Source organism: Bombina bombina, chromosome 3 (assembly GCF_027579735.1).
Source record: "Bombina bombina isolate aBomBom1 chromosome 3, aBomBom1.pri, whole genome shotgun sequence".
Lineage (NCBI taxonomy): Eukaryota > Metazoa > Chordata > Amphibia > Anura > Bombinatoridae > Bombina > Bombina bombina.
Genome location: NC_069501.1, coordinates 1,227,918,835 through 1,227,945,624, shown reverse-complemented (window position 1 = coordinate 1,227,945,624; position 26,790 = coordinate 1,227,918,835). Strand labels below are relative to the sequence as shown.

The window sequence follows — 26,790 nt, the reverse complement described above, 5'->3', positions numbered from 1 at the left end:
TGCTAATATGGCGCCAAGTACATCAGGGACGCCCATAGCGATTACTTTGCAGGACATGGCTGCGATCATGGATAATACCCTGTCAGCGGTATTAGCCAGATTGCCTGAATTCAGAGGAAAGCGCGATAGCTCTGGGGTTAGACGAGATACAGAGCGCGTAGATGCTGTAAGGGCCATGTCTGATACTGCGTCACAATATGCAGAACCTGAGGACGGAGAGCTTCAGTCTGTGGGTGACATCTCTGACTCGGGGAAACCTGATTGAGATTTCTAATTTTAAATTTAAGCTCGAGAACCTCCGTGTATTGCTTGGGGAGGTGTTAGCTGCTCTGAATGACTGTGACACAATTGCAGTGCCAGAGAAATTGTGTAGACTGGATAAATACTATGCAGTGCTGGTGTGTACTGATGTTTTTCCAATACCTAAAAGGTTTACAGAAATTATTAGTAAGGAGTGGGATAGACCCGGTGTGCCGTTTTCCCCCCCTCCTATATTTAGAAAAATGTTTCCCATAGACGCCACTACACGGGACTTATGGCAGACGGTCCCTAAGGTGGAGGGAGCAGTTTCTATTTTAGCAAAGCGTACCACTATCCCGGTTGAGGACAGTTGTGCTTTTTCAGATCCAATGGATAAAAAATTAGAGGGTTACCTTAAGAAAATGTTTATTAAACAAGGTTTTATTTTACAGCCCCTTGCATGCATTGCGCCTGTCACTGCTGTGGCGGCATTCTGGTTTGAGGCCCAGGAAGAGGCCATCCATACAGCTCCATTGACTGAAATCATTGACAAGCTTAGAACACTTAAGCTAGCTAACTCATTTGTTTCTGATGCCATTGTTCATTTGACTAAACTAACGGCTAAGAATTCCGGATTCGCCATCCAGGCGCGTAGGGCGCTATGGCTTAAATCCTAGTCAGCTGACGTGACTTCAAAGTCTAAATTACTCAACATTCCTTTCAAGGGGCAGACCTTATTCGGGCCTGGTTTGAAAGAGATTATTGCTGACATTACTGGAGGTAAGGGTCATACCCTTCCTCAGGACAGGGCCAAATCAAGGGCCAAACAGTCTAATTTTCGTGCCTTTCGAAATTTCAAGGCAGGTACAGCATCAACTTCCTCTGCTTCAAAACAAGAGGGAACTTTTGCTCAATCCAAGCAGGCATGGAAATCTAACCAGTCCTGGAACAAGGGCAAGCAGGCTAGAAAGCCTGCTGCTGCCTCCAAGACAGCATGAAGGAACGGCCCCCTATCCGGCAACAGATCTAGTGGGGGGCAGACTTTCCCTCTTCGCCCAGGCTTGGGCAAGAGATGTTCAGGATCCCTGGGCGTTGGAGATCATATCTCAGGGATATCTTCTGGACTTCAAAGCTTCTCCTCCACAGGGGAGATTTCACCTTTCAAGAATATCTGCAAACCAGATAAAGAAAGAGGCATTCCTACGCTGTGTGTAAGACCTCCTAGTAATAGGAGTGATCCATCCAGTTCCGCGGACGGAACAAGGACAGGGTTTTTATTCAAATCTGTGGTTCCCAAAAAAGAGGGAACCTTCAGACCAATTTTGGATCTAAAGATCTTAAACAAATTCCTCAGAGTTCCATCATTCAAGATTGAAACTATTCGAACCATCTTACCCATGATCCAAGAGGGTCAGTACATGACCACAGTGGACTTAAAGGATGCCTACCTTCACATTTCGATTCACAAGAATCATCATCGGTTCCTGAGATTTGCCTTTCTAGACAGGCATTACCAATTTGTAGCTCTTCCCTTCGGGTTGGCTACAGCCCCAAGAATTTTCACAAAGGTTCTGGGCTCTCTTCTGGCGGTTCTAAGACCGCGAGGCATAGCGGTGGCTCCTTATCTAGACGACATCCTGATACAGGCGTCAAGCTTTCAAATTGCCAAGTCTCATACAGAGATAGTTCTGGCATTTCTGAGGTCGCATGGGTGGAAAGTGAACGAAGAAAAGAGTTCTCTATCTCCTCTCACAAGGGTTTCCTTCCTAGGGACTCTTATAGATTCTGTAGAAATGAAAATTTACCTGATGGAGCCCAGGTTATCAAAACTTCTAAATGCTTGCCGTGATCTTCACTCCACTCCGCGCCCTACGGTGGCTCAGTGCATGGAGGTAATCGGCTTAATGGTAGCGGCAATGGACATAGTGCCATTTGCGCGCCTGCATCTCAGACCGCTGCAATTATGCATGATCAGTCAGTGGAATGGGGATTACACAGATTTGTCCCCTCTACTAAATCTGGATCAGGAAACCAGAGATTCTCTTCTCTGGTGGTTATCTCGGGTCCACCTGTCCAAAGGTATGACCTTTCACAGGCCAGATTGGACCATTGTAACAACAGACGCCAGCCTTCTAGGTTGGGGTGCAGTCTGGAACTCCCTGAAGGCTCAGGGATCGTGGACTCAGGAGGAGAAACTCCTCCCAATAAATATTCTGGAGTTAAGAGCAATATTCAATGCTCTTCTAGCTTGGCCTCAGTTAGCAACCCTGAGGTTCATCAGATTTCAGTCGGACAACATCACGACTGTGGCTTACATCAACCATCAAGGGGGAACCAGGAGTTCCCTAGCGATGTTAGAAGTCTCCAAGATAATTCGCTGGGCAAAGTCTCACTCTTGCCACCTATCAGCAATCCATATCCCAGGTGTAGAGAACTGGGAGGCGGATTTTCTAAGTCGTCAGACTTTTCATCCGGGGGAGTGGGAACTCCATCCGGAGGTGTTTGCTCAATTGGTTCATCGTTGGGGCAAACCAGAACTGGATCTCATGGCGTCTCGCAAGAACGCCAAGTTCCTTGTTACGGATCCAGGTCCAGGGACCCAGAAGCAACGCTGATAGATGCTCTAGCAGCTCCTTGGTTCTTCAACCTGGCTTATGTGTTTCCACCGTTTCCTCTGCTCCCTCGTCTGATACCAAAATCAGACAGGAGAGGGCATCGGTGATTCTGATAGCGCCTGCGTGGCCACGCAGGACCTGGTATGCAGACCTAGTGGACATGTCATCCTTTCCACCATGGACTCTGCCTCTGAGACAAGACCTTCTCATACAAGGTCCTTTCAATCATCAGAATCTAATTTCTCTGAGACTGACTGCATGGAGATTGAACGCTTGATCCTATCAAAGCGTGGCTTCTCCGAATCAGTCATTAATACCTTAATACAGGCACGAAAGCCTGTCACCAGGAAAATCTACCACAAGATATGGAGTAAATATCTTCATTGGTGTGAATCCAAGAATTACTCGTGGAGTAGGGTTAGGATTCCTAGGATATTGTCCTTCCTCCAAGAGGGTTTGGACAAAGGATTATCAGCTAGTTCTTTGAAAGGACAGATTTCTGCTCAGTCTATTCTTTTACACAAGCGTCTGGCAGAAGTTCCAGAAGTTCAGGCATTATGTCAGGCTTTAGTTAGAATTAAGCCTGTGTTTAAACCTGTTGCTCCTCCATGGAGCTTAAACTTGGTTCTTAAAGTTCTTCAAGGGGTTCCGTTTGAACCCCTTCACTCTATTGATATCAAACTTCTATCATGGAAAGTTCTTTTTCTGATGGCTATTTCCTCGGCTCGAAGAGTCTCGGAGTTATCTGCCTTACATTGTGATTCTCCTTATCTGATCTTTCATTCAGATAAAGTAGTTCTACATAGAAAACCTGGGTTTTTACCCAAGGTGGTTTCTAACAAGAATATCAATCAAGAGATTGTTGTTCCATTATTATGTCCTAATCCTTCTTCAAAGAAGGAACGTCTTTTGCATAATTTGGACGTAGTCCGTGCCTTGAAGTTTTACTTACAAGCGACTAAAGATTTTCGTCAAACATCTAGCCTGTTTGTTGTTTACTCTGGACAGAGGAGAGGTCAAAAGGCCTCGGCAACCTCTCTTTCTTTTTGGCTTCGGAGTATAATCCGTTTAGCCTATGAGACTGCTGGACAGCAGCCCCCTGAAAGGATTACAGCTCTATCCACTAGAGCTGTGGCTTCCACCTGGGCCTTTAAAAATGAGGCTTCTGTTGAACAGATTTGCAAGGCTGCGACTTGGTCTTCGCTTCATACTTTTTCCAAATTTTACAAATTTGATACTTTTGCTTCTTCGGAGGCTGTTTTTGGAGGAGAGGTTCTACAGGCAGTGGTTCCTTCCGTTTAAGTTCCTGCCTTGTCCCTCCCATCATCCGTGTACTTTAGCTTTGGTATTGGTATCCCACAAGTAATGGATGATCCGTGGACTGGATACAATTAACAAGAGAAAACATAATTTATGCTTACCTGATAAATTTATTTCTCTTGTAGTGTATCCAGTCCACGGCCCGCCCTGTCCTTTTAAGGCAGGTCTAAATTTTAATTAAACTACAGTCACCACTGCACCCTATGGTTTCTCCTTTCTCTGCTTGTTTCGGTCGAATGACTGAATATGGCAGTGAGGGGAGGAGCTATATAGCAGCTCTGCTGTGGGTGATCCTCTTGCAACTTCCTGTTGGGAAGGAGAATATCCCACAAGTAATAGATTATCCGTGGACTGGATACACTACAAGAGAAATAAATTTATCAGGTAAGCATAAATTATGTTTTTTGTATATCAAATATTTGGAAATTTAGCCAATGTCAAATGCTGAAAATATCTGTTTGCGGCCAAATGTGTCAATTGCACTTTTCTGTCTAAGCCAGACAATACCAAGGACATATTCCATTATAACAGAAGCTTTTTTTGTGTGTTTACGTAATGCTGGTAATTTTAATAAGTCTCTTTTGAAGTCTTTCCTGAAGGTTATGAAGAAATTTAATGAGTGCATAAGCACAGACCAGGATAGCTGAGTGAGTCATTATTTTGTCAACACTTTGTTATACCGTTAGTTCAACTGGTATCTGTCAGTCATCTATTAACACGTAGTTACTCTGGTCATAGCTGTACTTTTTTATTTTAAGGCAGTCGACTCCATGAAGGTGAGAAATGATTGTAACTTTCTTAGTTAAAATGACAAAATGTTGGCTCCAATAATATTTAAAGCTTCAAACATTTCAAATGGCTAAAAACCAACTATAAAACAACCATATATAGCGCATACTTTAATGACGTCATAGATTGCAAAAAAAAAATATTAAAGGTAGTATAAAAGCGTTCTCGTAACTGGCTTTTGGATAAGCCCTGTACAGAGTAGGAGAAGCAGTGCAGATACAAGAGGTCACTAAGCTAGCAGTGAAAAATAGAGGATCCCTATGCCTCAAAAAATACTAGTGAAACACCCTCATACAACAGAAAGTACAATGCAGCACTGTAGGAATACAGCTTAAAGGACATCAAATGGCAGAGTAAAAAATAGTATGGGACGTGTATATGATAGGCAAAAATATATATAATATACAGTATTTAATTTAGAAACATATATGCAACAATAAAACAAACACTGTTAAAGTGTAGCATCAATTAAAACAATTTATGTATGTATGTCATGTATCTCCATTGCTTTAATTGATGCTACACTTTAACAAGTGTTTGTTTTATTATTGCATATATGTTTCTAAATTAAATACTGTATATTATATATATTTTTGCCTCTCATATACACGTCCCATACTATTTATTACTCTGTCATTTGATGTCCTTTAAGCTGTATTCCTACAGCGCTGCATTGCACTTTCTGTTGTATGAGGGTGTTTCATTAGTTTTGGATAATCTCTACATAATCATGATTTACTTTAACAGTTGTGGTCTTGTGTTTGGAAGCTTATATTGTTGAAAAACATGATACAAAATTGAAACAGATATCACAATTCATTTCTTTCATGTAATTGGCAAGAGTCCATGAGCTAGTGACATATGGGATATACAATCCTTTCAGGAGGGGCAACGTTTCCCAAACCTCAAAATGCCTATAAATACACCCCTCACCACACACACAATTCAGTTTTTACAAACTTTGCCTCCTATGGAGGTGGTGAAGTAAGTTTGTGCTTGTTTTTTTATGATTTCTTCTATGATAAGCATTCTGAAGCCCAATTCCTCTCAGAGTACAGTGTTTGTCAGAGGGATGTAAAGAGAGTATCGCCTATTGATTTTTTATTTTCCTCGTTGAAAATCTTTTCAAGGGTTCTCTGTTATCGGTCGTAGGGATTCATCTCCTACCTCTTTTTTCAGATCGACGATATACTCTTATACAGGTGAAACTCGAAAAATTAGAATATTGTGCAAAAGTTAATTTATTTCACTACTGCAACTTAAAAGGTGAAACTAATATATGAGAGAGACTCGTTACATGCAAAGCAAGATAGTTCAAGCCGTGATTTGTCATAATTGTGATGATTTACCAATTTGTCGCTTTTCCATTTGGTTTAGTGACAGCTTTATGAATCTTTTCAAAGGTTGGTGCCCTTCTTTCTGTCTTCAGACAGTAGGGTATTGTGGTACTTCCTTATTTGGATGGTATCTTGGTATTAGCTTAAACTTTTCTTTGTTTAAAGCTGAACAGATAGCTCAGCATGCTAATGCACTGTGACTGAGCTCTGTAGCAAACTGAGGGTTGCAGGTTCGATTCCCGGCGAGGTCTATTCAGCTTTTCATCCTTCCGAGGTCAAATAATTGAGCAGTGTCTTGAGTCCCTTATGGGTGATTAGACACGCTTTACATGTACCCAATACATACATATGAAAAAGCAGTATTAAAATATATTGACTTTTCTTTTTGTGGAATCCCTCATGAATCAACTAAGTTTTGTTTGGTCAAGACATGGTTAGAGGATTTAGTTTACCTAAGAGTTTCGTGATTCCTTAGACAAGGGTCACTTCTTTTTGGGTTTCTAGATAGATTCTGTGTTCATGTCTTTGTCTTTATTGGACAAAAGTCAATTGTAAGTGGCGTTAACCTGTCTAACTTACAGTCTAGAACATTTCTTTCAGTGACTATGTGCATGGAAGTTTTAGGTCTCATAACTGCAGCATCAGGCGTGGTTCCCTTTGCTCGTTTTTCATCTGAGATCTCTTTTCGATTTGCATACTGAATCAATGATACAGGGATTTTTTTTAGATATAGCAGTTGATATTTTTAAATCTTAACAACTCTCTCTGTTTTGGTGATTAGTCTATCATCATTTTATTCTGGGGGCCTCCTTTTGTTCGTCCTTCCTGGACTGTATTCTTAATGGATGCAAGTCTTACAGGTTGGGGAGCTGTCTGAGGGTCTTTTGACAGCACAAGGGGTCTGGAAACTTCAAGAGGCAAGGTTTCCAATCGATATTTTGTATCTCTGTGCTATTTTTCAGAGCTCTTTCAGGCTTGGCCTCTTTTATTAGAGAACTTTTTTATTGTTTGCTTTCAGACAGACAATATCACAACTGTGGCATATGTCAATCAACATTAGGGACTCATAGTTCCTTAGCAATTAAGAAATATCTTGAATACGTTCTTAGATGGAATTCATCTCCTGTCTATTTTCTACGATTTTAGACATTTGGGAGGTGAATTATCTTAGTCGTCAGTCTTTACATCCGGGATAGTGGTGTCTCTATACAGATGTGTTTTCTCAATTTCCCAGGTACCTTTTCAGGTCCAGAGATCCTAAGGTGCAGATGGTGGATGCATTAGCAGTGTCTTGGTATTGCAACCTGACTACATCTTTCCACCTCTGTTTTTTTCTTGCAAAAGTGATTTCCAAGATCAGATTTGAACAGTGTCGTGTTTCGGATAGCATCAACATGGCCTCACAAGTTTGGTATGTGGATCTTGTTCGGAAGTCCAGTTGCCATCCTTGGCCGCTTTCTCTTTGGCCAGCCCTTTTGTTTTAGGGGCTATTTTTCAATCAGGATATCAAATTACTAATTTGGGGGTATGGGAATTGATTAGTGTTTAGTCATAGAAGTTTCTCTGACTCAGTTTTTATCGTTATGTTGCAGGCTTATAAGTCTGTTTAAAGGAACATGTATTATCAGGTTTGGAAAATCTATATTTTATAGTGTTCTCATAAATTCTCTTGGTATTCTTTTAGAATTCCTAGGATTTTACAGTTTTTCTGGATGGTTTGGATAAGTTTGTCTGTAAATTTTAACTTCCTGATATTCACTGTTTTGTTCAGGCTTTGGTTGGTATCAAGCCTGTTCATTTATTAATTTCTCCTTTTTGGAGTCTTATTTGGTTTAAAGATTTTGCAGGCACTTTTCTTTTGAGCCTATATTTTCTTTGAAGATTATCTACTTTTTTGAAAAGTGTTGTTTCTTTTGACTATCTCTTCTGCTACAAGAGTTTCTGATTTATCAGCACTCTCTTGTGTCTCCTTATCTGATTTTTTATATAGATAAGTTGTTTTGTGGACTTCTTTTTTCCTAAGGTTTGTTAATTTGAACAACATTAGTAGAGAAATTGTCCCTTCTTTGTGTCCTAATCCTAAAAATTATTTTAGAGTTCTTTACATCCTTTGGATGTGGTAAGAAGTTTATAATTCTATATAGAGGTTACTAGGATTTCAGAAGACTTCTAGTCTATTTGCTGTTTTTCTGGTTCCAGAAAAGGTTAGGAAGCCTCTGCCATTGGAACAGTGTCGTGTTTCGGATAGCATCAACATGGCCTCACAAGTTTGGTATGTGGATCTTGTTCGGGAGTCCAGTTGCCATCCTTGGCCGCTTTCTCTTTGGCCAGCCCTTTTGTTTTAGGGGCTATTTTTCCATCGGGATATCAAATTACTAATTTGGTGATATGGAAATTAATTAGTGTTTAGTCATAGAAGTTTCTCTGACTCCGTTTTTATCGATATGTTGCAGGCTTATAAGTCTGTTTCAAGGAACATGTATTATCAGGTTTGGAAAACCTATATTTTATAGTGTTCTCATAAATTCTCTTGGTATTCTTTTAGAATTCCTAGGATTTTACAGTTTTTCAGGATGGTTTGGATAAGTTTGTCTGTAAATTTGAACTTCCTGATATTCACTATTTTGTTCAGGCTTTGGTTGGTATCAAGCCTGTTCATTTATTAATTTCTCCTTTTTGGAGTCGTATTTGGTTTAAAGATTTTGCAGGCGCTTTTCTTTTGAGCCTATATTTTCTTTGAAGATTATCTACTTTTTTGAAAAGTGTTGTTTCTTTTGACTATCTCTTCTGCTACAAGAGTTTCTGATTTATCAGCACTCTCTTGTGTGTCTCCTTATCTGATTTTTTATATAGATAAAATTGTTCCTTCTTTGTGTCCTAATCCTAAAAAATTATTTGAGAGTTCTTTACATTCTTTGGATGTGGTAAGAACTTTATAATTCTATATCGAGGTTACTAGGATTTCAGAAGACTTCTAGTCTATTTGCTGTTTTTCTGGTTCCAGAAAAGGTTAGGAAGCCTCTGCCATTTATTTGGCATCCTGATTAAAGCTTTTGTTTATCAAGGCTTATTTCGAGGCAGGGCAGGCTCCGCCTCAGAGTTTTACAGATCATTCTACTAAGTTCAGTCTCCTTTTCTTGGGCTTTTTCAGAATGAATCTTTGGTTGTTCAAATTTGCAAATCAGTAATTTGGTCTTCTTTGCATACTTTTGTTTTTAGCATTTTTATGTATTTGCTTCTTCTGAAGCAAAAGTTCTTCAGGCAGCTGTTCCAGTTTTATTCTACTGCTTTTGATTTAAGTTTTTTGAGAAAAACTTAATTATTGTGTGGATTTAATTTCTCAGTGGATATAGCTGTTATTTTGTCCCTCCCTCTCTAGTGACTCTTCTGTGATCTTCCACATCTTGGGTATTTCTTTCCCATACGTCACTAGCTCATGTACTCTTGCCAATTACATGAAAGAAAACATAATTTATGTAAGAACTTACCTGATAAATTAATTTCTTTCATATTGGCAAGAGTCCATGAGGCCCACCCTTTTTATGGTGGTTATGATTTTTTGTATAAAAGCACAATTATTTTTCCAGTTCCTCTTTTTGTATGCTTTTCTACTCCTTATTTTATCACCCCACTACTTGGCTATTCATTAAACTGAATTGTGGGTGTGGTGAGGGATGTATTTATAGGCATTTTGAGGTTTGGGAAACTTTGCCCCTCCTGGTAGGATTGTATATCCCATACGTCACTAGCTCATGTACTCCTGCCAATATGAAAGACATGAATTTATCAGGTAAGTTCTTACATAAATTATGTTTTCTTCTTAATAGTAAAATAGGGGGTTAAACATTACAATTGACATTTTGAGTTACAATATCAAATATTTTTTTTTCAGTGTTCAGTATAGAATCCATTACTTTCTTTAAATGTCCATTAAATACAATGGATAATCAAAAAGTACATAATAAAAAGACAATGCATCAGCTGTTTTTTGGGGTGGTTTGCTGACATTTCAAAGTTTACTTCAATTTGCCCACCCCTGTACCATTTGACAACCATCAGCCAATCACAGACTCATAAACGTATATATTCTGTGAAGATACACAAAATACAAGTTATACAGCCATGAGAAAATGAAAACTTACATCAAGATTATGAAAAAAGCCTGAAAAGCATAGATTGTTCTCATTATTGTCCCTTCATACAACAAAGAGAGACCACTCTTAAGTTCTTATGGAGAAAATAATAGTGATTATTGCAAGTAAAGGCTACTTATTAACCTAATGCTATTCTATAATCTAGATTGCTTCTTAAAAAAAAACTGTAAAACATTATTAAAGTGATAGCAAGTTAGAATAAAAAGGCCAGAACTGGACAACGAACAAGTGTGTTAAATCAACACCAAGCCAGGGTAATACTTTGGTTTTTAGTGATTAAGAAATGAGGTTTGGCCCAAAAATAAATCTGTGTAACAGGTACCATTGCAATATCTGTTATGTTGTTAGAGCCATTTAGTGGTCAAAAAGTGAACTAGACTTATTAGTAAGATGATAGCTGGAGGAAAATAGGATGATTAAAGGCATATATGCAAATAAAGGTAATATCCTAGTAGGCTTATGTCAAATTGTAGGAGTAGACTCATTGGTCTTATATTTGTCTGGTGTTGATTAAGTAGAAAATCTATGTACTAGAGCATATATTGGCATCTTATATATACAATAGTATTCTACTCTTAAGCCACAGTGTAAGAACAAATTTGTTAAGTCCTACATTATAAAACAATTTCTAGGATATAAATCTAGTTTCTGATTTGTTGTCTAGGTTCTAATATGTTAACAAAGTTACATATAGATAAAATCTATTTTTTCTAAATACCATGAAACAAAATTCCAATTTGTATTCTGAAAACATATTAAACTGTATTGCATGTTAATATAGGATAATACCTGTCATTACCTACCTAAAGACTGTATTAGAGGATAACTGTAGTTCCGATCTGTGGCACCAGTGTCATTAAAAACGCAAACAAGAGCTGAAAAATTGCTGCACTGAGTTGGAGTAACAGTAATCTGGAATAATTTGATGCTGTTGCAAGGACCCAATGATCGGCGGATTATATTCTGATCTTCTGGAGCTCTTAGGAAATGTGTCCTGACAAGAACTCTGTATATCTGTTAAAGCTTTTTACTTGCCTTTTTTTTTTCCACATAACACCAGAGACTTAATATCTTTGAGCCCTTATAACTTTTTGTACAATATTTTTTTTTAACAAATTTTTATAAATAGTGTTTATGAGTGTAACTGTATATTTAAATGTATTTTTGATGTTTTTTGTGACATTTTTTATTTATTTTTTATTTTACCTGCTCCCAGTTTAGTCATATAAATGGTGCCTGATCCTTGTGTCTGGCATAAGAAAACAATCTTGTACCTAGAGGGCATTACACCCATTAGTGGAAAGCGTTATGATGTAATCAGTGTTAAATAGTTTCTTAATCCATTGTACATTTATTTAAATAGTTATTAAAAAGTGGGGTCTCCAAAAATGTTGCATATGTGCCAAGATTTAATCCACACATCTATGATGTGTGATCTGTTTAAAAATGGAAATTCCTTAAAGGGGTCATTTACTCTCTTGTCTTCGCTTTTAATCTGTTCCACTGATCCATTTTACCTTCTGGGGTGTATTGAATGTTTACAAATAACTCTTACCTTTATTCTGTTAGTTGAAATAGCCAGTTTGAATTTTCAACTATGCTGAAAATTTCAATACTTTAGTATTGGTTATAGAAAAGCAATGTAAGATGTTTATGATGATACAGGTGATAATGGAGCGACTGTGGGTTGAAATAAAGAGTGGGGGAAAAAAACCTTAAAAAAATTACTAGGAACATGCTACAAGCCCCTCAACATTGGTGCGTTGGAGGAAACGCAGCTACTAATGCAAATAGGAAAGGCTCGAATTATGGGAGATTTTAACTACCCCAACATAAACTGGGCCAATGAACTAGTAATACAGCTAAGGGAGATAGATTTTTCTTAAATGTTTTCAGGGATAACTTCATGTCACAATTAGTAGAGGAGCCAACTAGGAATGGAATAAAGCTATATTGGATTTAATGCTATCAAACGGTACAGATATAATATCAAACATAGAAGCCAAAGAACAATTGGATAACTGATCATAACATAATCACCTTTGAAATCACTTTCCATAAGCAGTGTTATAAGGGTTCAACCAAGACTTTTAATTTTAAGAAAGCAAAATTCAGTGATTTAAGGAAATCATTAACTAACAAATTGTGACAAAGTATTCTCTAATTAAAAATAGAGGATAAATGGATAACATAACTTTGTTAAATATAGGTATCAACACATACCACATGGTTATAAGTAAGTAATGGTTATAAAAGTCCAAACCAATGTGGCTAAATAAAAATGTGTTAAGAGAAATTAGGGAAAAAAAGGTAGGCATTTCAATTATTCAAAGAAAATAGTATAAACTCAACATTACAAATATATAAGGAATGTAACAAAGCATGCAAAAAGAAAACTGGATAAAAGACAGGGAGCAACGAGTAGTAGTGAACGATCCATACTCAGATTGGACAAAGTTTCAGTGGAGTCCCCCAGGGATCAGTACTGGACCCTGTTCTTTTTAATATTTTTATTAATGACTTGGAACAAGGATTAAATAGCAGCATCTCTATTTTTGCAGATGATACAAAGTTGCGTATCGTCATAAGGTCAGTGCAAGATGAACTTGCTTTACAAGGAGATCTTCAAAAATTAGATGAATGGGCAAGTAAATGGAACATTTAGATTTAATACTGGAAAATGCAAGGTTCTACATTTTATATTTAAAATGGACTAGATTTAGCAAAACAGAGGAGGAAAGGGATTTGGGAGTACTTATAGATAACAAGCTAAAGATGGGTGCACAATGGAGAGAATTGGCTTCTAATGTTAATAAGATACTAGCATGTATTGAAAGAGGCATTGATGCAATAGAGAGAAGCATAATTATATCACTTTATAAATCGCTGATAAGACCTCGTAGTATGTAGTGCAGTTCTGGGGGCCGATCTCAAAAAATGACATTGCAGACTTAGAAAAAGTTCAGAGAAGGGCCACAAAACTATAAAGGTAATCGAGAATTTATGCTGAGGAGAGAGGTTAGCCAAACTGGGTCTGTTTTCTCAAGAAAAAAGGTGCTTGAGAGGTGACATAATATATATTCAAGGCACATAAACAATTTTCTTAGTATAAACAGAGCTTCTGCCATCGCAGTATGTGATAAGGTCTCAATTTAAGGCTAAAGGAAAGGAGATTTAATCTCCAGCAACGTAAAAAAAAAAAAATCACTGTAAGAGCAATTAAATTGTAGAATTAAAGGGACACTGAACCCAAAATTTTTCTTTCATGATTCAGATAGAGCATACAATTTCTTTTGCAAGATGTACCGAGTCCACGGTTTCATCCTTACTTGTGGAATAGTGTCCTTCCTAACAGGAAGTAGCAAAGAGAGCACCACAGCAGAGCTGTCTATATAGCTCCCCCCTTAACCCCACCCCCAGTCATTCTCTTTGCTGGCTCTAAGCTGGAAGGGTAAAGAGAAGAGGTGTTAAACTGTTAGTTTTTATTTTACTTCAATCAAGTGTTTGTTGTTTTTAAATGGTACCGGTGTTGTACTATTTACTCTCAGGCAGGACATAGATGAAGATTTCTGCCTGGAGGATGATGATCTTAGCATTTGTAATTAAGGTCCACTGCTGTTCCCACAGAAGCTGAGAAGTACAGGAAAACTTCAGTATGAGGAACGGTTTCTTGCTATACAGCAATGAGGTATGTGCAGTCATTTTTTCTGCAGAGACTGTGTTAATCAGAAAGGCTGACAGTTTCCCCATTAGGTGAAGGGTAAGCAGTAATCCTAGTTATATAAGGGGCATTACTAGCTTACATACAGGGCTAATCTTATGGGCACTCAGTTTGTGTATAATATATTGGGCAAACGTTTGTGTTTTATGGGACATATGTTTGAGGGTACACTTGGCTTATTTAAGGGTTTTTATAACCCACATGGCTTTCAAAGGTTTTTGTTTAGGCCCCAGCAACATCGAGTGAGAGGGGCAGGGCCTATTTTCGCGCCTCAGTTGCGCACTTAGTTGATGCAGCAAGCAAGTCTCCAGAGGTCCTGGTACTCTTCTGGGGCCCAATCGAAGCTTTATTCCCACAGAATCGTTCCCTAAGGGCAGGTAGGGCCACAGCAGAGCTGTGGCAAGGTGCTGACAGGGTTTTTTTTACCGGTTTTAGACATTTGTCAATCCGTTTTTTTCATTTGGGGGTATATTGCTTAGATATTTGTGGTGCAATCTTACTATAACTTAGTGGGTGTACTGTAAAAATTTCGGAAAATTTGAGGCAATTTTAAGCAGTTTGTGTATGTCTTTTTTTTTCTCTTAAAGGCACAGTACTGTTTTTTCATTAAATAAAGTGTTTTCCAAGCTTGCTTGTCTCATTACTAGCCTGTTCAACATGTCTGACATTGAGGAAACTCATTGCTCAATATGTTTAGAAGCCATTGTGGAACCCCCCTTAGAATGTGTCCCACTTGTACTGATATGTCTATAAATTGCAAACAGCATATTTTGACCTATAAGAGTTTGGCATTGGATGATTCTCAGACAGAAGCAAATCAGGTTTTGCCATCTAGTAACGCCCGCACATGCGACGCCAAGTACTTCTAGTGCGTCTAATTCTTTTACCTTGCAAGATATGGCCTCAGTTATGAATACTACCCTTACAGAGGTTTTATCTAAACTGCCAGGGTTGCAAGGGAAGCGCAGTAGCTCTGGGTTAAGAACAAATGCTGAGCCTTCTGACGCTTTAGTTGCCGTATCCGATACTCCCTCACAATGTTCTGAGGTAGGGATGAGGGATTTGCTATCTGAGGGAGAGATTTCTGATTCAGGAAAAATGTTCCCTCAGACAGATTCAGATATGACTGCATTTAAATTTAAGCTAGAACACCTCCGTTTATTGCTCAGGGAGGTTTTAGCGACTCTGGATTATTTTGACCCTATTGTAGTTCCAGAGAAATTGTGTAAAATGGACAAATATCTAGAGGTTCCTGTTTACACTGATATTTTTCCGGTCCCTAAGAGGATTTCGGACATTGTTACTAAGGAGTGGGATAGACCAGGTATTCCGTTCGCTCCCCCTCCTGTTTTTAAGAAAATGTTTCCCTTATCTGACACCATGAGGGACTCATGGCAGACGGTCCCTAAGGTGGAGGGAGCTATTTCTACTCTGGCTAAGCGTACAACTATACCTATTGAAGATAGTTGTGCTTTCATTGATCCTATGGATAAAAAATGAGAGGGTCTCCTAAAGAAAATTTTTGTTCATCAAGGTTTTCTTCTTCAACCCATAGCGTGCATTGTTCCTGTAACCACTGCAGCAGCCTTTTGGTTTGAGGCTCTAGAAGAGGCTCTTCAGGTGGAGACCCCACTAGAGGATATTCTGGACAGAATTAAGGCTCTTAAGCTAGCTAATTCTTTTATTACAGACGCCGCTTTTCATCTCGCTAAGTTAGCGGCAAAGAATTCAGGTTTTGCCATTTTAGCGCGTAGAGCGTTATGGCTTAAGTCCTGGTCGGCTGATGTGTCATCAAAATCTAAGCTTTTGACCATCCCTTTCAAGGGTAAGACCCTATTCGGGCCTGCACTGAAAGAGATCATTTCAGACATCACTGGGGGGAAGGGTCATGCCCTTCCCCAAGATAATTCAAATAAGACAAGGACCAAACAAAATAATTTTCGTTCCTTTCAAAACTTCAAGGGTGGTCCCGCTTCCTCTTCCCCTGCTGCAAAGCAAGAGGGGAACTTTGCTTAATCTAAGCCAACCTGGAGACCTAACCAGGCTTGGAACAAGGGTAAACAGGCCAAAAAGCCTGCTGCTGACACTAAGACAGCATGAAGGGTTAGCCCCCGATCCGGGACCGGATCTAGTAGGGGGCAGACTCTCTCTCTTTGCTCAGGCCTGGGCAAGAGACGTTCAGGACTCCTGGGCCGTAGAAATTGTAACCCAGAGTTATCTTTTAGATTTCAAAGATTCTCCTCCAAGGGGGAGATTCCATCTTTCTCCATTGTCTGTAAACCAGACAAAAAGAGAGGCAGGGGACAAGGTTTCTACTCCAATCTGTTTGTGGTTCCCAAAAAAGAGGGAACCTTCAGACCAATTCTAGATCTCAAGATCCTAAACCAATTCCTAAAAGTTCCCTTCTTCAAGATGGAGACCATTTGGACTATTTTACCAATGATCCAGGAGGGTCAATATATGACCACCGTGGATTTAAAGGATCCGTATTTACACATTCCTATCCACAAAGATCATCACCAATTCCTAAGGTTTGCCTTTCTGGACAGGCATTACCAGTTTGTGGCTCTTCCCTTCGGGTTGGCCACGGCGCCAAGAATCTTCACAAAAGTGCTAGGGTCCCTGCTGGCGGTCCTACGACCGCGAGGAATTGCAGTGGCGCCTTATCTAGACGACATCCTAATTCAAACGTCGACTTTCCAACTAGCCAAGTCTCACACGGACTTAGTGTTGGCCTTTCTAAGATCTCATGGGTGGAAGGTGAACGTGAAAAAGAGTTCTTATTCCTCTCACAAGAGTTCCATTCCTGGGAACTCTGATAGATTCAGTGGACATGAAAATTTGTCTGACGGAGGTCAGGAAATCAAAGATTTTAACCACCTGCCGAGCTCTTCATTCCATTCCTCGGCCGTCAGTGGCTCAGTGTATGGAGGTAATCGGACTTATGGTAGCGGCAATGGACATAGTTCCGTTTGCTCGCTTGCATCTCAGACCACTGCAACTATGCATGCTCAAACAGTGGAATGGGGATTATGCAGATTTTTCTCCTCAGATAAATCTGGATCAAGAGACCAGAGACTCTCTTCTTTGGTGGTTGTCACAGGATCACCTGTCCAGGGGAATGTGTTTCCGCAGACCAGCATGGGTTATAGTGACGACGGACGCCAGCCCACTGGGCTGGGGTGCAGTCTGGAATTCCCTGAAAGCACAGGGTTTGTGGACTCAGGAGGAGGCACTCCTACCGATAAATATTCTGGAATTAAGAGCAATATTCAATGCTTTTCAGGCGTGGCCTCAGGTGGCTTCGGCCGGATTCATCAGGTTTCAGTCGGATAACATCACGTCTGTAGCTTATATTAATCATCAGGGGAGAACAAGGAGTTCCTTGGCGATGATAGAAGTTTCCAGGATAATCCGATGGGCAGAGACTCACTCTTGCCATCTATCAGCAATCTATATCCCAGGGGTAGAGAACTGGGAGGCAGATTTTCTAAGTCGTCAGACTTTTCATCCGAGGGAGTGGGAGCTCCATCCGGAGGTGTTTGCTCAACTGGTTCAGCTATGAGGCACACCAGAATTGGATCTGATGGCGTCTTGTCAGAACGCCAAACTTCCTTTTTATGGATCCAGGTCCAGGGATCCTCAGGCAGTACTGATAGATGCTCTAGCAGTACCCTGGTCGTTCAACCTGGCTTATGTGTTTCCACCATTTTCCTCTCCTTCCCCGTTTGATTGCAAGAATCAAACAGGAGAGAGCTTCAGTGATTTTGATAGCACCTGCGTGGCCACGCAGGACTTGGTATGCAGACCTGGTGGACATGTCATCTCTACCACCATGGACTCTGCCACTGCGACGGGACCTTTTAATTCAAGGTCCGTTGAAGCATCCAAATCTAATTTCTCTGCAACTGACTGCTTGGAGATTGAACGCTTGATTTTATCAAAGCAGGGTTTCTCTGAGTCGGTCATAGATACCTTGATTCAGGCTCGAAAGCCTGTCACCAGAAAAATCTATCATAAGATATGGCGTAAATATCTTTTTTGGTGCGAATCCAAAGGCTTCTCATGGAGTAAGATCAGGATTCCTAGGATTTTGTCCTTTCTTCAAGAAGGATTGGAGAAAGCATTGTCAGCTAGTTCCTTAAAGGGACAGATATCTGCTTTGTCTATCCTATTGCACAAGCGTCTGGCTGATGTCCCAGACGTTCGGTCTTTTTGTCAGGCTTTAGTTAGAATCAAGCCTGTGTTTAAACCTGTTGCTCCGCCATAGTTCTTAATGTTCTTCAGGGGGTTCCGTTTGAACCCATGCATTCCATAGATATTAAGCTTCTATCTTGGAAAGTTCTGTTTCTAGTTGCTATCTCTTCAGCTCGAGGGGTTTCTGAACTATCTGCATTACAATGCGACTCGCCTTATCTTGTTTTCCATGCTGATAAGGTGGTTTTGCGTACCAAACCTGGGTTCCTCCCTAAAGTTGTTTCTAACAGGAATATCAATCAGGAAATTGTTGTTCCTTCTCTGTGTCCTAATCCTTCTAAGAAGGAACGTCTGTTGCACAACTTGGACGTGGTTCGTGCTTTGAAGTTTTATTTGCAGGCAACCAAAGATTTTCGCCAATCATCTTCTTTGTTTGCTTTCTATGCTGGAAAGCGCAGAGGTCAAAAGGCTACGGCTACCTCTCTTTCCTTTTGTCTGAAAAGCATCATCCGTTTGGCTTATGAGACTGCTGGACAGCAGCCTCCTGAAAGAATTACAGCTCACTCCAGTAGAGTGGTGGCTTCCACATGGGCTTTTAAAAATGATGCTTCTGTTAAACAGATTTGTAAGGCTGCGACTTGGTCTTCGCTTCATACCTTTTACAAATTTGATACTTTTTCTTCTTCGGAGGCTAATTTTGGGAGAAAGGTTTTGCAAGCAGTGGTGCCTTCCGTTTAGGTTCCTGTCTTGTGGCTCCCTTCATCCGTGTCCTAAAGCTTTGGTATTGGTATCCCACAAGTAAGGATGAATCCATGGACTTGGTACATCATGCAAAAGAAAACAAAATTTATGCTTACCTGATAAATTTCTTTCTCTTGTGATGTATCGAGTCCACGGCCCGCCCTGTCTATCAAGACAGATCGTATTTTTTATTGAAAACTTCAGTCACCTCTGCACCGTATAGTTTCTCCTTTTCTTCCTTGGCCTTCGGTCGAATGACTGGGGGGTGGAGTTAAGGGGGGAGCTATATAGACAGCTCTGATGTGTGCTCTCTTTGCTACTTCCTGTTAGGAAGGACAATATCCCACAAGTAAGGATGAAACCGTGGACTCGGTACATCGCAAAAGAAAGAAATTTATCAGGTAAGCATAAATTTTGTTTTTAAGCAACTTTCTAATTTACTCCTATTATCAATTTTTATTTGTTCTCTTTGTATCTTTATTTGACATGCAAGAATGTAAGTTTAGATGCCGGCCCATTTTTGGTGAACAACCTGGGTTCTTGCTGATTGGTGGATAAATTCATCCACCAATAAAAAAGTGCTGTCCAGAGGTCTGAACCCCAAAAAATCTTAGATGCATTCTTTTTCAAATAAAGATAGCAAGAGAACGAAGAAAATTTGATAATATGAGTAAATTAGAAAGTTGCTTAAAATGTTATGCTCTATCTCAGTGTTTTTCAACCAGTGTGCCGTGAGAGATCCTCAGGTGTGCCACGGCAGACTGACAACAGTGTGACATATTTTTTAAACTTTGCTTGTTTTTTACTCCCAGTGCAGGGGTAGTTTGTAGGAGGCATGGCATAACAGCACAATACACACAGTATGTGTTTGTTTGTGTATATGTGTATATATATATGCTGTATTAGGCTACAATGTGTGATTTTTTTAAAATTTTGGGATGGTGGTGTGCCACAGGATTTTTTAATGTAAAAAAGTGTGCCACGGCAAAAAAAAGGTTAAAAATCACTGCTCTATCTGAATCACGAAAGAAAAAATTTGGGTTCAGTTTCCCTTTAATTGCCTAAGGAGGTAATGGTTTAGATACATTTCTAGGTAGAAACAGAATTAAGGGATATGATTGCTTGTCTTAAATGGGTCACCTTTTTTAATAGGATTCATTTGAGCTCACTTGGAGCTTTTTTGTAAGTATATTGAGAATTGTATACGTTTAACTCGATTGACCTCTGTCTTTTTTCAACCTCATCTATTATGTTACTATGTAAACAAAAGGCAACAACAGAAATCAACCTCATTATAGAGGGAAGGAAAGAGACCATTTAAACGGGTGTGCCTGCAGCTGCTTTGATCACAATTTACCTTGCCTGAGAATATTGTCTCTTTAACGAAAGGATAGAGGAGTGCTGAAAACTATGCAGCTTACCTGAAGCACAACCATGCTGGAATGAGAAGTCTCCTTTTATTGATTGATCACATAACACTCAAACATCCATTTTACATGCACCACATGCTATCAACTGAACTTTTTTATATAACAAGAAAAAATAAAATCTGCTAAAAATAAACAATATATGATCCCTTTTTCTTTTAAATTATTTATCATATAATTAGCTGGGGATTTCATGGCATTGATTATTCATAGTTCTTCTAGAAATAAGCTATTTTTTAATAGAAGGAGCATGTTATCAACCAACTGAAACACTTTGCTTGTCTTCTCATTACCATCCTGTAAAATGCATGCTTATTTTATTGTCCATGTGTTGATCTCCCTATCACAGAAAACCTTAACTAATTCTTATAACCGGAAAATTATTTTGCCTAAACCTCTAGTCTATGATTCGTGTAGACTGTCTTGTTTAATAGAGTTGTGTGACCAAAGCCCTGCAACATGCAAAGTGCACTGGAACCCCACACTCCAGGATAGGGAGCTGGGGTTATATTCAGTAGAGAAATTGGTGGGGTGTGGGGTAAATCCATGAATCATATGTTAGGGAAAACCTGTTTGTTTTTGTGTGGAGATCTCAATAATATTTCATAATAATTTTCTCTTTTTCTAGTGACAGGCATCAGATGTCAAGTGCGATTCCTGTGCCACGGAGACCTCAAGGGTCCACGTTCGGAAGTCATGATATTGGCTTTTCCAGTAGGACTCCAACCCCAGAAAAAGCACCACGAAGACGTGCAAATTCTGAAAATGAAAAAATGCAATATAAAACTCATTCTCCTAGCTTTAAGTCTGCTTCAGCACAACCAGTTGCAATTTTAGCCTCTGGAAATGAAGTAGAAAGTCATATAGCCTCTTCTCTGGATGCTGATATGGACATTTCAAAGGAAAGCATTAGAAAAAAGGATTTTTCTGAGAGTCCAAATAGCGATGGTTTAATCACAGATCTGACGGATAGTGGTGATCAAAACCATAGTGAACATTTATCGGAATCTTGTAGTGCAATAAATGGAACTTTGCTTCAAAAAGAACACATGGAGTTCCCAAGTGTAGACAATCAATGTGACTTACATTCCTCACAAAGCAATGATCTTCGCTGCACTTTGGAACAAGCAGAGGAGATAGTTGGAACAGAGGCGTCAGACTTCACATCACCACAACAGCTGGAAGAATTTAACTGCATTCCTGTGGACCATGCTGTGGCAGTGGAATGTGATGACCAAGTTCTCGGCGAGTTTGAAGAATTCTCACGAAGAATTTATGCACTGAATGAAAACATGTCCAGTTTTCGTCGACCACGTAAAAGTTCAGAAAAATAAAGTTTACTAAGCTTTGGTAGAAATTGTTACCAATATGAAAATATCTTTGCACATAATATCATATATTTGTATTCCGAAAAGAGAAAAAATGTTTAAATTACTTGTAGAATTCTCGTGTGAAAATTCAGAAAATGCTGTAGATGTCTGCATTACTGCAGGTTTTTGTTCAGTGATTTAATTGTGCATGATTTTTTCATTTCCCACATTTTTTTTCTTTCTTTCAGTTTAGAACATTAATCTGACTGAACATGTAAAATAAGAAATGTGTAGAATGTCAGCTGTTGCACCATTTTTGGCAGATTACTATTAACCAAACAAAATACATAATGCAAAATTCACTTGCATATGCAATGCTGTTCGAACAATTGTTTTTTTTTTTCGTTTTTTTTTTTTTCTTCAAACCATTGAAAGCTAGAAATAATGCAATTCCTTCATTTCTTACACCTTGACCATATATATAGTTTAATCTGCATGCATTATTTTTTTTTATCAAACAATGACCATCAGTAGTTATGGGCTTTGGCTACATCTACAATTTTGTCTACAATAAAAAAAGAAGGTAATTTGAAATCAGTGGTATATTAAAATGAAAACTTGTATTGGGACATTATTTTTGCAGTTAACTAAAATTGGCTAAAATGCCCCAATTAATTCAACTGAAGGACTTGAGGGTAAGTTTCACTCGAGTGTTTTATTTACCCCCAAAATATTTTATATAATGAATATTTTCCCCCCAACATTCTTTTCTGTTACAAAAATTTTGTATTAAATAATTATGAAATTCTATAACCTGCATGTTCTTAATATATATAAAAAAAACTTACAGTATTAAGTATTTTGACCTAATCTTCTACTGTATGTTCATCTGAAATAGTCTGAATTTCCTGATGAAATGTACCCAGCAGGTTTTGATGAGCTTTTCTAGAACGGCAATTTTTGGCCTTCTGGAATCTCACACTAAAACAGAAACTAAAAGAAGCATGTTAAGCGTCATTTTATTTGTTTTTCTGTTTATGGTCTTCATAACTATTGCATTTCATCATAAGATTAGCAAGATATAAGGTGTGCTCAACAGCAGATTAAGTTTACTTATAATTGCATGCAATTTTATTATCTCTGCAACAATTCTTATTTTGATAGACTTTTTGAAAAATTCTATATACATGAAGGAAGATGTTATCATATGTACAACTATATTTAATTTTCTTTATTAAATATCTCAGGTTCCATTCAACCAAATAATAAAAAAAAAAATCTATCTACACATTTCTAAATGAATGTTCTTTTTGCGTTCTTTGATTGTATGTATTTTTTCTTCAATAATTGACTCTCTGCGTATTGTTTTTTTTTTTCTTTTCTTTCATAAAGGTGGTGAGAGTCCATAACCCATTACTCCTGGCCATTAGGAATAGGCAGAGATCACAAACATTGAGGAGCCCTTAAAACCACTCCCACCTTACTGGAAACTATTCTTTTCTTCTTAAATGGAAAGAGTCCACAGCTGCATTCATTAGTTTGGGAAATAAGAACCTGGCCACCAGGAGGAGGCAAAGACATCCCAGCCAAAGGCTTAAATACTCCTCCCACTCCCCTCATCCCCCAGTCATTCTTTGCCTTTCGTCCCAGGAGGTTGGCAGAGAAGTGTCAAAATTTATAATTTTAGTTTTTTTGTCTCTTATGGAGAGTAGTACTCTTCGGCATGGGACAGGAGTTTTAAGTAGTCCTGTCAGCCTCTCAGTGAGGGCTTGGATAAAAGTTAGAGTCCGGAAATGCAGGGAAACCATCCCGACTCAGATTAACAGCTCCTCAAGCAATCGGCGTTGTCAAACGTCCCTCCGCTGCCTGCTTTCTTCTCTCAAGTCCATGGCGGAGGCGATGCTACTATCCGTCACTCTTGAAAGGCCGTGTTCCTGTTCCACGGCGTAGATTCCGGTAAGATTGTTTCATTTTACTTTATATTGAACAGGGGGTTTATAATCATATTTATGTGATTCAATCTGTTTATGTGTGATGTTTATGGGCTCGTGGTTTGGAATATTGAGGCCTTTGGAAGTGACGCGGCCTTTTGGTTGGGCGTGCTTTTTTTGACTGTACGGTTCACCTTGTGTTCGGGCGTGGTTACGTTCCATTTTCCATTTCCGCATTCCCGACTGTGTGGCAAATGAAATTTTCTAGTCCGCAGGGGTCTGGTCATAGGAGGTGGTGAGTGCCCCAGCCATTGAGGGTGTCAGGTGCCGTTTTTGTTTTTACTACATTAGTCCATATTTATATATCCTCTATCCAGTTATGGAGGATTATGATGCTGAGACTGTGCTAATTTCAGATTCAGTTACAGAGGATTCTGATACTGAGACTATTTTGATTTCAGACTCAGATTCTTTGTCCGGTGACGAATCCGAATTGGCCTCGTTGACATGTCAACCAGTTTTGTTCCGTATGCCATTCCAGAGCGCCTGGTTCCTCGGGTTCGGAGAATCAAGGGACTGCTGAGCCATCCGCCTCTGGGTGTCCTGTCCTCCGAGAGGTGAATACCCTACCAATTCATACTTCTACACATGCGGATAACCCAGTTTCCGATTCCTCCATGCAGGGTGGCGTGTTCCCCCCGCAGGTTGCATCATGTTTTCGCTTCCACATAATGTTGGTGATTGTTCGTCTGCAGAGTTCAGACGTTTATTTGAGAATGTGCTTGTGCCCTATTGTCCCAGGCCTTCCGCCTTGGGGAGGGCCTCTACAGTTCTCCACGGGTGTAACTGTCCCTGAGTGTTGTGCCTTTCGTTACAGGATTGCGCGCCTTCGCGTATTGCTCAGACATGTTTTTCAGTTATTGAATGGCCCTATCGCTACCAGATACAGGGATTTTCAGTCTGCTAATTTGAATGGTGCTCCTCATTAGACATGTGGGGATGAAGTAATCTCCTGATTTGTCATTTGTTTCCTTGTTTGAAAGATAGGGCTCCATTTGGCTGGTCCTGCGGGTAGGCCTGTGTCTTTTTGGGCATTAACCACCGGGTTGCCTTATATTTTATATCCGATGGGATGTTTTTTATTTGTTTTTTTCAGGGAACCTTCTGGGATTGATACTCTTTATTACTTCTTCGGAAGTTGTTTTGGACATGTTAGTCCTATGTTAAAAATGTCATTTTCTCCCCTATGAGGGAGAATTTATGCAGCTTGCTGGTTAGGACCCTAGGTGCAGGCTGGTCCTGTTGGGTTCGTTCGGTCTTGCGGCTGTTCAGACAGGTGGCGTTGTTCTGCTCAGCTGGTTCGGTAGAAGTGCAGAGTGCTCAGTTTCTCATTGTTTTTCATGTTCAATTTAGCATTCGAGGGGACCTGTGGGTCCGTGAGGTAGCTAGGATCGTTTCAGTCCTTATAGCCTTCAGTCATAGATGGCAGGGGAGTTTTTCCGCTGTGTCATTCTATCTGACATCTGATTTCTTCAGAACTTAGCCTCCCCAATGTGGTGGAGGGTTGGAGGGCTTAACACCCCTTACCGCAATTGAGCGGTTTGGCCTTCATTTTTAGACCTCTGCCGTTTGAAACCAGTTGCAGCTTTTGACACCTTGCAGGTGTACGCGTAAGCTGTTTATAGTGTATCTAGATGCAGCTCTTACTCTTTGACCTAAGAGTTATGAGACCTTTGGGTCTTCCATGGTCTCCGGGTGAGTTGGATCTCCTTTTAGGGATCTGTTTCCGGGTGATGGTTGTTCCCTGCGGCGACTTTGTTTAGCTCTGGGTTTTCCGGAGCTGGGTAGGCTTTAGTGCCTTTCTCTTCTTTGTTTCCTCTGCTTGTGTGGAGGTGATAGGGAGACTAGTCCTGCTAGTAGGATGTTTTTGACCTCGAAGTAACCCTTAGGCTTTGAGAAGTATCCTCATACGACTTCTAGCCTTGCTTCTTGGAGCGTTGGACTTTAGCTAGGGGTGGTTCCTTCCTTCCTTTGGTTGGGGCTTTTTAGTTCTTCTCGCTATCCGGATTCTCTGGATATGCATCCATATCCCTTGTCTGGCCTTTTGGCCAGTTGGGGTGTTTAGTTTTAGGTTGCCTGAACTATCAGGTGCCCCGGCCTGTTTTTCTCCCTGAGACTTCCGGTTGCTGAAGCTTTGCTTGGCCTTTTTCCTGACCCAGTTATGGGTGGTTTTGGAATCTTGGATCTCAGGGCTGGTCGGGGTGTTCCATGGTAGTGGAACTTGGGCTATGTCCTTGCTCCATCTACCTGACCGGGTCATGGTTGGCCAGGTTTTCAGAGTATTTTTTACTCTTTGCCACAGAGTAGCCCATGTCATCTGGTGGTTAGCTGTGGGGCTTGCGCCTCAAGGGTTGTTGGTTCATACCCAGCTGCTGGTGCTGGATGTCCAATTTCTGGTGCGCCTTAGGGTTCCATTCCCTTGGTCAGCTTGCCAGTGTTCCCGTGGATTCCCTGCTCTGCAGGCGAATGAGTTGTCTATGCCTCTGCTTGGCAAGCTACTTGTAGGGGGGTCCTTTTCTAGGACATTTTCAGTTGGGTATTTCTCTTCCCATTAGCCGGTGGCTTCGGGCCTTGGGGACAGTTGTTGCCCTTCCAGCATCATCCCTTTTCTTTAGGGGATATTCTCCTCCCTATAGAGATGGAGTCCTTGCTTGGGGCTTCTCCTGGATGGGAGGTGGCAAGGTGTGATTGGTTCCCCCTGGGGTCTTGCTGGCTTAAAGTCAGACTTGTTGGGCCTTTATTTTGATAGATCCATAGGTCTATGGCCTTGTTGTCTGTTTTCAGAGTCGGGTTGTACTTGTGCTCTGTGGGGATCCCTGTGCTCGTTCCTGTACCTGTTTCGAGATTATTTCTCTTGTAAGATGTATCGAGTCCACGGATTCATCCATACTTATGGGATATTCACCTTCCCTACAGGAAGTGGCAGAGAGAGCACCCACAGCAGAGCT

General features: G+C 40.0%; 1 protein-coding gene across 1 annotated transcript in view; it reads left to right on the top strand.

Moving 5' to 3' along the window:
• The window catches only part of UVRAG (UV radiation resistance associated), a gene marked incomplete in the record, with an annotated part of 561,854 nt that extends 538,701 nt beyond the window's left edge, over positions 1-23,153 (top strand). The window contains 1 exon segment of the mRNA XM_053708703.1: positions 21,170-23,153. Coding sequence (XP_053564678.1) covers positions 21,170-21,875 — 706 coding nt within the window.
• Positions 23,154-26,790: the final 3,637 nt, after the last annotated feature.